General features: G+C 38.4%; 1 protein-coding gene across 2 annotated transcripts in view; it reads right to left on the minus strand.

Moving 5' to 3' along the window:
• Positions 1-12,384, minus strand: part of UBA6 (ubiquitin like modifier activating enzyme 6) — a 32,065-nt gene that overhangs the window by 12,124 nt on the left and 7,557 nt on the right. For both annotated transcript variants that reach the window (XM_080386800.1, XM_080386799.1), the window contains 14 exons: positions 12,001-12,081; positions 11,332-11,454; positions 9,360-9,483; positions 8,073-8,176; positions 7,230-7,292; positions 6,149-6,225; positions 5,415-5,481; positions 4,862-5,005; positions 4,113-4,180; positions 3,756-3,834; positions 3,481-3,561; positions 3,033-3,110; positions 1,547-1,728; positions 853-958 (listed from right to left, as the gene is read on the minus strand). In XM_080386800.1, coding sequence (XP_080242926.1) covers positions 853-958; positions 1,547-1,728; positions 3,033-3,110; positions 3,481-3,561; positions 3,756-3,834; positions 4,113-4,180; positions 4,862-5,005; positions 5,415-5,481; positions 6,149-6,225; positions 7,230-7,292; positions 8,073-8,176; positions 9,360-9,483; positions 11,332-11,454; positions 12,001-12,081 — 1,377 coding nt within the window. The remainder of the gene's footprint in view (positions 1-852; positions 959-1,546; positions 1,729-3,032; positions 3,111-3,480; positions 3,562-3,755; positions 3,835-4,112; positions 4,181-4,861; positions 5,006-5,414; positions 5,482-6,148; positions 6,226-7,229; positions 7,293-8,072; positions 8,177-9,359; positions 9,484-11,331; positions 11,455-12,000; positions 12,082-12,384) is intronic.

Consider the following 12,384-nt stretch of genomic DNA (forward strand, 5'->3'; position numbering starts at 1 on the left):
TTATGAACACTAACATGTAACTTCCTGTTTATGAAGAATAGTCTAAACTCAGCACCGGAAAGCAAAACTGAACTCTGAAACAACAGAAAAAGTTGCCAGCCAGCTTTTTCAAGATGTGCAGTTCGCATTCACATACACTCTCAACATGAAATATGCCCTTTCACTCAAGGCCAGAAAGATTCTTTGTGGACCCTAGCAAGGCTGTTAGGATGCTCAAAATCCTGTCTGTGTCCACGTGACCATTTCATGGTGTTCTCAACCACTGAGTTTCTACCTTGTAAAGGCAGTTTCACAAGAACTTAAACCAGAAGGATACTGCAAGAGTTTGAAGGTTCATTTCCTCCATCCCCATTTAAACATAACTGTTATGTATGCTTGTAGAAACTGGCAGACTAATTCCTATCACAGAGGCTTGTGTTTCTCCTACTTGCCTGTGGAGGTGATAGTCACCACGAACAGAATGAGCAAGCAGAATGCAGTTCCATGAAAGAAACCCACAAGTAGAAAACCAGTTTGCAATGCTATTGTGGGACTAGTTTCTTACTTAAAGGGAGTTTTCAAGGAACAAAAAAGTCAGTCCCTTGGAAATGCTTTAGAATTAGGACTTTTTCCAAAGTTTATGTTTCATGATTCATGCAGTAGTTACCTATCTGATGATTACACCTAGGGAACAAACATGGTATCTCCAGTCTGCTCAAATTTTATTTCCTGTGAGCTCTTCTTGAGAAACCAAGGAAGTAATTATTTCCTAGTAGTACTGTTCTTCAACTCAAATAGACCACTTATTTTAGATATGTACAGGGCATTTTGAGACTAACTTCAGAAGGTAAGCATTGGTCTTAAAACACTTACGTGACTGTTATAGGACTCTGTCAGATGGGGCACAATAACTTCCGTGTGTCCTTTTGTTCCCATAGTTCCAGAGTCTATAAGAGGACGCAGGTTTGCTACACAACGACTGACATGGAAAAAGACACAGACTATCAGAATACAGCATAATCCCTACATTCTGGCCTTGCAGACATTACCAGTGTGTAACCAGAACTGACTCTAGGCTTTTTCAGAAGAGTGGAACACTTACACCAAACTCGGGAAAAGATTAAATAAGAAGAGCTATTTCAGGTTATATCAGGATACCATAAACCTGAACCTACCTGGATTAGGGGCATCAGTAATTCTTTTAAATGTAAACATTCCTACTTACAAATTTACATACATATTCCTACTCAACAATTCAACCTTAAGACTGCCACAGTATTCTCCCCCTCATCCTTTGACAGTTGACAGCTATTAATTTCCAAAAACTTGCTCCAAGGCAGAATTTCTGCCACGTGAACAGTAGCAGCCACACAACAAGAGTTGGTTTCCACCACAAATACTAACCCCTTCATCCACCCAGCCAGCATTCCTATAAAGGAGCAAGATAAATCTGAGCAGCTGGCTATCACATCTTGTAAGCAGTTGCAGATGAGGAAGATTATGAATAGAAAAACAGAGTTCACATACAAACATGAAAAGCAGCTCTTGCTTCATTTCCACAACCTACCTATCAATGTATCTCCTTGCCTCAACATTGTCCAAAGCGGTCACAATTACATCTTGCTTGGTATAGAATTCATCGCTGTAAGTGTTCTCAGTGGCTGGACAAACTTTGTTAATGTATGAGTCAATCTTTAAGTAAGGATTGATGTTCAGGGTTGCTTCTGCTGCAGTATAGCTCTTAGGTTTCTGAAAGTATAAATACGTATAGATAGATATCTCAACAATATTTAGATAAAGAACATCTGGGACACAAGTATTGACTTCATTTGCTGATCAGACAACAATTCACTGACAGAAACATTAGTAAGCAAAACATAAAATAAAGGAATTTCTTTATTCATATACCTCCCTCACAAATTAAATATCTTATTAATCTAGTTTTATTTTTTATTTTACTTAAAGTAGTGCCTCAGAAACCACAAGATGAAAGTGCTTAAATGGTCAGAAGTGTATCGAGTTAACTGAAACCAATGCCATGTACTGCCTGTCATGCTCTCAAAATGATGTAAGAGAGGAGCAGTTCATGACTGTCAGAGGATAAACCCATAAGTTACTGTGACTATGTCTATGCAGCATAGGCAAGCACCTGTGAATAATCACATTACTGCAAGGCATTCCACACAAAGCCAATTTCAGAAGCTGAACTGAAATAGAGTTCTTAACCTACCTGACACTTCTAGCCATACTACATTCAATTATCTAGGGATCAGCACTTAGATCAGCAGAACTGAAGACTGCGGCTTCTGAAAGCTTGCAGAGTTCACCTTCCATTTATCTATCCATCCAAAATGTAATCTGTTCCCAGATTTGCTAGACATAAACATGAGGCAGAAAATTCAGCTGCTGCTTTTTGGGCAGGGGAATCCCTTTTCCCCACTGCTGTCTAGATCTGAACCACATTTATTTATTTTATGCTGCGTTTGCAAGTACAGAGATATACTCTCTGCTGCTAAGGAATTAACAGTTTATGTATAACGCATTACTGAATGTATGTTTTTTTTGCCAAGCTATTTACCAGCTTAATGAAGACTGAATTAAGTCAGAAGACAGCAACTTTGGTCGAGTTCTATTAGCAGTGGCATTTCTGTTGAGAACACTTCTGCTACTGCTGTCCATTTTTTGTTGTTTTGTTTTGCTCTTCCCAAATTTCAATAGTATAGTAATGCATTTCTGGCATATTAAGCCATGGCAGCTTCTTATACAACATAGCATTCCTCATCCAATTCTCAAGTTCCAGAGATTCCATTAGTCAAAGACACCAGCATAAATCAAGATCAGACCAGCCAATTGTACTCAACTGATACTAGTGATAAGTGGGATGCCAATGTAGTTCTAGGTATTGTTTTAAAAAATATTTCATTTTTTGAATATTCTGGATTTCATTACAGACTTTCAGTCTTTTCTGGGCAGAACTACATACACTCACAAGTTCAGCTATTGGTAGAGACACAAGACACAGAACAAGAAGTTTAATGAACAAGGAAGTCTACCTGTATGTGATGAGGTCGAAAAAGAAACTGTCTGTTCAGGTTTGACTTCTCTATCAAGTCTGGATCTGTAATTGTAACCTAAGTCAGAAGGGGCAAAAGCAACAGCTGGAGTTACAATTCAAGTGTAGCACAGAGCAATAATCTTGATGAAATCTCTACAGAAACTTGTCAAAACAAAGCACTCCTGTTAGCATCCACTGTGGCTAACAGCTCTGTCTATACTGACTGATGAAATTTTGTTTGAAAATCAAAATACAGCAAGACTGCTCCAAGCATGTTCTGCTGCTAATTGCACTCTACTTCCACTCTATGCTGAGGCCATTTTACCCTCTGTGCAAATATCAACCTGAAATAAGGCTTAGACTTTTAACATTTTTAAGCAGTCTATTGCAATATTCCTTCTCACATTACTTTTTGATAAGCAAAGTGAGGTTAACAGGTGACTTACCAATCCTTTGTCTTGCCCAGTGCCAACACCAAGAAGTGCAAAGTTTTTTAGCATTTCACAGCCTATAGCTCCACAGCCAACCTAAAGAAAATGACCTTTTTAGTCAGAAATTTAAGTGAAAACCAGGAAGACAGTTATAATAGACAAGTCCCACTACAATTCTGGACCATTTACTCTGCAGTGGTATCAGGGCTGCTATCATTATTTTGAAGACAGCGGATGTTAGCTGTATCGACAAAACATTTGAAAAGTGTAACAGTGTCAGTCATACTCACCAAAAAAACATTCAAATCATGCAGTTTCTGGCATAAAGAGTCTCCAATACAAGCTCTCAAGGCATCATACCGATCTCCCCTATGCAGGCATAGGACACAAAAACAGAAGACTAGTAAGTTACCATTTATCATCGTAGTATCACTGATGCCAAACTGCACTTTGACATGCACTAAAAAAATCAGACCAAGTCCCCAACAATTCCCATTCCTCCCATTCTCAGATAGGACACACATTCTCAACTCCAAACGTGTCCCTCCAGCAAACAGCACTAAACTAACTTCAAAAGATATCTTCTGTGTCTGCTTGACACTCAGATGTGAACAGTACATAAAAGAGCAGATTGTAGTTATATTTACCGTGGGAGAAATTCTTCAGAGCCCATTTTTTCTAGAGGTGTTACAATGTCTAACATATCTATATAAAGCTGTAAAAAAAACAAAAACAAAAAAAAACCAAACACAAAACCAAAAACCACACAATTAAAAGCTGTGGAAAAAATTAATGTTATTTTCATTTAAAAAACAAAGTAAATATTTTTACGTACAACAGAGCCTAGAAATTTAGAAGCACTGAATTTTTACTGTCACTGGAAGACTATACAGCATTCAGTTCCCTACAGTTCAGCATTTTAGTGGACAGGAAAAAGCACCTGGACACTGAGGGGAAAAAAGCTCACTGAAACATGTGCCGCAAGCTTTTTATTTCTAACAGGCATGTTACCACTGCAAATTAGGCTGTGAAGTTTTTAAATCTAACTTTCTTCTGCCATTGATCCTGAGAGTCTGAAAGCACTGCTCATATGTACAGTAGCTTACACTGGCACCTGGACTATATATATCACATCTTTGCAGCCATGCTCTGAACGCTCTCCTTGCTTGTGGGAAAAAAAATGCAATGTCTGAACCCCAAATAGGGGAAATTTTAAATAAAACTGGCTGCATTTCTATTGTACACATAAAACCATATTTTTTTAAAATTCAGTCTCAAGTCTTCCCTCCCCCTCCGTTATGGAAGTTGCTCAGGCTGTTTTGATCATACAGCATTTACACACAACCATACATTCCTAACATCACTGTCAAATACCCAAAACCAAAGACATCCTTACCCACTGTTGCAATGGAGAAAATTTTCCTGTTACTGCTTTCAAGACTTCTTGGCTAGCAACACCACCCACTGCTGCAGCCAGAGGAGCTAGAAATCCCTGAGCAGTCCTGGACAGCCATTTCACTATATCTCCATTCACCTGAGGCTGAAAAATAAGACATAATAACAACAGATTTATCCTTTCAATCATGAAGTCAGTACTTGACAGTTTCATAGATTATTGTTCTTCAATAAAAGACAAATTATTTCACTCTGACTAGCAAAAAGGTTTCCAGCCAAGACAGAGCCACTGTATAACCTGTACTTCTAATATTCATTTATCTAAAAAGTGGGTTCACATAGCCACAGGATTCAGCCTTTGTGTCAGGTGAACATTTGGTTGCACCCATGCTGAAACACCATTCTGTTTTCTCACATGGCCTTCAGAAAGCTAGCTGATCCATCTAAAGGTGGATACGAAGACCAGAACAAGGACCAACAACTAAAGCATGACCTTTAGGCAAGTAAACTAGTGCATCAAAAATGACTCATAATGACAATGATTCCTTACTTACTTTGTTTTCCAGTGTTTCACTTATGGACATGGCTATTTTCAGCATTTCCTCAGCATCTTGAAGGCATCTAGACACCAGAGTAGAAACAATATTGATCACTTAAACATTTCAGAGTCCTTCTAGAAACACAATCAACAGGAGAAAAAGCACTGGATACAGTAGGAAGAGTTTGGAAATTTATATTGGCTGTAACACTGAGCATTAAAGATGCATTTCTAAATGTTAGTTAGCTCAAGAGCAGGAGTCCCAGTGAAACAGCCCATGTGCAAGTCCAGTCCTAAGATTTATATTTTGTAGTAGTTTTGTCTCGTTTAACTCAAAATTATGGACATGAAGAACTACAGCTGAAAAAAAATACTGGAAGTGAAAAACAAATCCTTCAGATTTTTTTTTTTAAATCCATAAACTACAGGATAATTCAGGAATCACTAAAACAACTTTCCCCTATTAACCCCACAATGTGAAAAAAAAATGGAACAGAGAAGAACTTCCTCCAGAAGCATTTTCTATCTATCTGGGCCCAGAAAGTGCCATTGCTGTATTGGGAAAGCCCTGTTACAAACCCAGACATGCATTAGGTAACGTTTTTCATCTAGATTTCAACTTTTAATTTCTATGTCATCTATTAAGTACCAGACAGACAAAGTACCCTGCTGCACATCAAACCAGCAACTACAATAAAAGGAGATATCTGTCTGATTCAAGGCTTAGCAAACACAAGACTGCTGCATTACCCGATGTTGGGTCCGCGACCAAAGTTCTCCTGGAAGTGGTTCAAGGCAAGCATGGCAATATGGATCTGCAAAGGGGTCTGTTAAGACAGCAATAGCTGTTGAGCAGTTACAAACATAAGAAAACTGAAGAACACAAAAGCAACTATTTGAACTCTTCTGTTTTCATTTCACTTCCTTGACTTTTAACCATACCACTCAAGAAAAAAATTTAAATAGCGTTAAAAAGTGAATTCGAAATACTTCACAATTCCAGTTTGTAGAAACACTGAAGTATTACTCAGTAATAATACCCTTCACACATATTCAGCACCCACTTCAATGAAGTCCAACTGAAGAGACTCCACAAGAATTTAATGCCGAAATTGGAAAATGCAATAATCTTCTTTTAACTAGAGATTAGAATGCCTTGCATTTTGCCAAACATCCTGAAGCCCAGCATTAAGGGTCACAAGTAGAAAATTACCTTACATTATAAAACAAATAAAAAAGTCACTAAATGAAAAATTTTAAGTTTTAAGATTTTACTGAGCCTGAGGCTTACATGCCTCACTTGTCCATAATATTTACCTAAAACTGTGTTGAGGCAAATACTACTAGCTTCCTCTCAGATTTTAAAAATACCTCTGAAAATTTTTTTCAAAGAAAAACTCTTAACTCAGGTTTTCCAACCTATGAGCACCTTTTTATTACTATTCCAGCTGTGATGTCAGTGTGATTTTTATCAATCAAGTATCACTGAATACAGGAAAAATCCTTGTGTCACTTACAAAATTTACACTCCTGTGAATTAAAGACTTAGCAAAACCTGGTATTTTAAACAGCAGAGGTGGCCGAGCTATGCATTTACAATATACTTGGTGCATATCATGGATAACAAGCCTCTAAAGTGATCTAAACCATAATGTATATTCTGTGTGACCACACAAAGTGATACCTCACTCTCACTTCATACTTTAAACTCATATTTAACTACTACAGAATAGTTAGGAAATCATACTGTTCTACACATAAAGCTGCAGATTACATTCAATGCAGTGTTACCATTAAAGCACTTATACCCAAATCCCCACATACTAGTTACCTCAGGCTTGCTAAAATCCGCCACAAGGCATAATGGATTTGTTATCTGCTTCTCCAAACATTCCTGGAAAAACAGATTTCATGAAAACAACACACCCGGTTAAGGACATGACAGTCACTGCTATCTGACAAAACAATAATCTTCCTGGAGAGACTAAGAACCAAATATCCTTTCTTACTAGCATTGCTATTACACTCTCCATTATCAATGCCACAAAAGATGCATAAAATAACCATCTACTGCAAGTTTTGACAATCAAAACTGGTCCAGGAGATGTTTCACATCATAGTGGCGAGACCCATCTCTTAACTGCTCTGAGGTCAGCTACCAGAGATTTTATAGGCAACTGGCTGCTTGCTTGTAGAACTTCCCCACTCAGGAAGAACAGGAAGCTACTGCTTCACAGAGACAATACTGAGCTGTGCACTCTCATATCAGAAGCAGCTAGTCCTTGCTCCCAGCTTTTTGGAAGAATGTTTGAGGACAGTCAGGATCTACTTTCTGCAGGCCCAAAAAGGTACACAGCATCATGTAGCTTGCAATCCCTCTTATACAAACTCATCCAACTGTCTCTTATTCTCAGAAGGCCCCCCAAGAAACTGCATATTTGCAGACCTTCATGAACTCCCCAGCAGTACAGGGATATAGGCTGCCCATAGATTTTTCTCTGTATTGGCAGGTGACTTTGAAGTATTTCCTGTTTTCTACAGTATCATTAATCTTATTGAATAAGATGAGTGTAAATCCAAATCACAGGTAAACAAATAATGTATCTACTGAATTCTGGTTCGAGTGCTCAGACCACTAACATCAAGAACCTGGTTATGTCAAGCACACACTTACAAAATAAAACATCTTGGGTGTCTTCACTTGGACAGCTATGCCTCCATGTAAGTAAGGCTCCATATCTGATGTATCACCAATGCTGAAGGAATAAGGTGACACCACTGAAAAGAGAAGACAATAAACAGTAACTGATAATTAGAAGCGTCACTGGATACTACAATTCTGTATGCAATAAATAGGGGTTTTGCTAATGCCTTTTATGCTGTAATTTACTAGTGTGCAACCTTGCATAAACACAGTGGATTCTCCTACTAACAGGATTGTCCCCCTCTGTCAGTTTCTGAGCTAAAGTATTAGTTTCACATTATTTGTTATGAAATACTTTTGAAGTGGCAGCAGATTTAACAAGAATTCTGATGACTGCAGCTTTAACAAAAATGAAGTCACTCTCAGTTTTATTTAGACAGTGCACAACCATGTCCAGTATACTGCTCCGGGCAGGATTTTAGCCCCATGACTAGAACAGGCAGTCAGAAAGGGTAGCTGGAGTATATAAGTCGCATTTCCTCTCATACCACCTGGTGTATCATTCAGATAAATCAAGATGACACAGAAGTTGTTAATTCATGCAAAACTCAATCCAAAAGCTGAGCCGTGATTAAGATACTGAACACAGTATCAGCACTAGCAAAAGGGTCCAGAGGAATCATGTTTCAAGGGTACTGTTTTTGTCTTAGACCACAAAATTAGTCAAACCACCCACACTCACCCACTCTTCTGCTCCAAACAGGCAGTCAGACCTGGGAATTGGGCAAGTTCCTGGTATCCAAAAGGAACCAAGTAGGATGCCTTGAGACATGCATGATGCTGACCAAAGCAGGGTAAACATGAATCATAAGAATCACTTCAAAAGCATGCTTAGTGATGTCAGTGCATCCCTGCACTTACACTGTTACCCAAAAAACTACAAGGCAAACAGTGAAACACCAAGTGGTGTTAATTTAGTCCAAAACCTTGACAAAAGCACAGGGACCCTCCAAAAAACGGAACAGTTTTGTCAGCAAACTAATGACAGTAACCTCAGAGGTTGTCAGCTCGTTTCTACTAGCTGAAGCATTTCTACTGCACCTTAAGCAGCAAGATGAGTTTGGAAAGACTTTACTAAATGGAATTGGAGTCAAGACAACACTAGGATGACCTCTGGACCAGAACACAATTTTTTTGGTGCGAGCTCACGGGAGGTCTGCACAACCCAGTACTCCTATGGTTACAGTAACTAACAGTACAGTGAACTAAAACAGGACAAAAAATAAACACCTTACAAATGAGTCAACAACAGTTTACCTGTTACTTGGTGTGTGGATCCATTTAAGCATGACATTCCATTAACTTCCCGAAAGGTTAAGAACTGTCCTGTTTCAAGCCTGTGTGGATGATTTTCGAGGCAAGTGACAATACCAGGATTTGACTGAAAGCAAAAACGGCCAAGTTAGCAAGGAGGAAAGTATCTTCTGTGAAGAAGCTATGTGTCTACAATAGTGTGACTTTCCGCCTATTGAAACTGCAGCCTCTAACACTTCTAGCACCTCAGTTCTGCCATAACAAGGGAGTTGTCTGTGATAAACTGAAAATAACAGGACTGGAAAAATTATCAGTGTTCTCATAACACAGGCTTTCTCGTTTTTACCTTTTACAGTTTTCAGCACATTAGTAAACTCTATTTGTTAGTTCTTAGCAGTCAAATTCATTGTTCTGTTCTGAAGTAGTAACAAATTTATCTCCTTATTCCAAAGCAAAAATAGATTATATGTACAAAGAAATTTTCACAGACGTTAAGGAATTAAGTCTTGCAAATGGTCCGTATTACTCCATGCTTCCTTTCCAACTGATCTCCTTAAAAAAGACACCCCAAACTCATTCTTGAAAGTTAGGAAGCTTACAAAGTTGGACATCCTTAAATACAGTAAAACCACAGCCTCAAGTGGATTCACAAACAAACAAGCTTGAAATTCCAAGAATCTCAGACAACATCTCATCCTGTTACAGGACATCATGCCAACCTCCCATGCACAGAGACCCCTCTGCTGTCTGTGGACAACTCATTAACACCTTGTGGTGCAACTCAGGTTGTAACATAGTGGATTTGCAAGCAAGCTTGGCCTGTAAAATCTACTGCCATCCCTTCCTGAGCTCCCAGTATTAGAAAGATTTCAGTAAAGTAGCATAAAACTTAGAGTGGACTACATTATCTGTGGCATAGACAATGCAAATGAGTTGACCAGAGAAAATTCTTCTCTGATTTAAAGACAGAAGGCCACCTCAACCCTGTCCACAGGACAAGAACAGCCATTTGATGGTGGTTTTAGTATTGAGTTGTAATTCCAACCAGTTTTACACTTCAGAGAGTGGAAGCAAGATACAACTCAAGTACCAGATTATGAATCACAGGAGATATATACAGATATATATTCATCCCTTGACTTGGCAGACTATCAGTACAAGTCATGAAACATAACTGTGTACTCTTTATGTAATTAATGAGAACAATCAAGTCACCCATTCCCTTTTAAAGATACCAAAGGCCAGGCTACCCAAATCATCGTATCATGAGTTTTAATTCACCTCAAACCCAATCTGCTATACAAACCCTCCAGCTAGAAAGTTTGGTTACTATTACATCTAGACTGAAGGTATGACAAAAAACTTGCTACTGGATGAGTGAGGTTATAGTCTGGACTTCCAGAGTTGAGAGGAGAAGCTAAAGTTGTTTTCATTTATAAAACAATAATAAAATCAAATGGACATCTTTTCTAACATTCTGCACTGGAAATATTAGCAATAATATCCTCTTCTTGTAGCCTCTGCTTTGGTAGGTTAAAACAAACCCTTAAATTTTCTTTTCAAAACAGGCTCTCGATCCCCTTGATCCTTGTAGTGCTCCTCTATATGTGTTGCAGTTTCTCATAAAAAAGGGCTATTTTCATGCCCATTTTGGGGTTTCCTTAGAAGACTTACCCTATTCCCACACCAAGGCTATGTCCTCTTCTCCCCTACATCTCAATGTTATGACGTTACATTATAAGTAATGACCTGGAGGCATCAGTACACTCTACAAAGTTAGCATGTCATCACTGACTGGTTTTGATGAAGACATCAGAACAAAGTAACTCTATTTGCCTCTGCTGTACTGCCAATTTGCAACTGCTTAGCAGGCTGCTGAAGTGAAACACTCTGTTTGGTCACATACTCAATAACAACTCATTATAAAGAGAAAAAAAAGAAAAGTTTAAGCAGCACAACAACTTCTATCCCTTACTTGTGTTATATTTGAAATGAAGATCTCCTTTGGTTCTTCTCCTGTTGTATCCAGCACTTCAAATTCATCACCGAAGTCACAAAACAAACGTGAGCATATTCCATATACATCTGCACTGATGAACTACAGAAGAAAGTAAAAGTTATGAGTATCCCTAAAACAGCACAAGCCAAAGGAATGATCTCTGACATTCAACCTTGTTCAAGGCTAGCAGGTTTAACTTCTATGGTGGAAACCTGCCATGTGCACCCAGGCCACTGACTATATAGCACAGCACTCATGACAGGCTTTGAACCCACATAAGCAATTCTGAAACCCTACACAAAAAACAGGGATCACCCCAGTACACAGTGAAATACTGCCATTACTACTACTGTTACATTCAGTACAAGTATGTTTTTTTCAGAACAATTATGAGTTAACAGTGAAAACTATTTCTTTAACAGATTATTTTTAAAACCAATCTATGGTTATCTGGGCTGGTATCCAGAAAACACCAGACACAGGTACAGACTAGCAGCATCTTACTTCCAAAACTCACACTGCTCCATCAACATGCTATCTGCATAGAACTATAAACCTCAACCAGCTTTCTCCATTTCCGGATAGAACATGTAGGTCCAAACGTTCACTGTACGAATTAATCAAGTGTTTAATTTTTTCTGTTACCTTAATAGGTGGCTGCTGAGTATGACAGAAGTCGTTAATCTTCTTCTGCAGCAACAGACTTACTTCTGTCAATATGACACACTGTGAACAAGAACAGAAATAAATTTAAGACACTCAAAGCAATCAACATCTTCAGGAGATGGAAAAAGTAGTTCTAACAGTAGTTACTCAGGTGTCCCGATTCCTTTCTGACACACATCACAGATGTGTTTTGAGTCAGTTTTCTCATTACACATTAGAACAGATGGGTTACCGTTTCACAGGTTCTGGAAACAAGATGAACAAGAGCAGGAACAGCAAATTCTCACTTTTTTTTTTTTTTTTAACTGCAGCTGTGAAACTCAAAACCTAATTGGAATATACTTATGAAAATAGTTATGGATA

Source organism: Falco punctatus, assembly GCF_963210335.1.
Source record: "Falco punctatus genome assembly, chromosome: 1".
Classification (NCBI taxonomy): Eukaryota; Metazoa; Chordata; class Aves; order Falconiformes; family Falconidae; genus Falco; species Falco punctatus.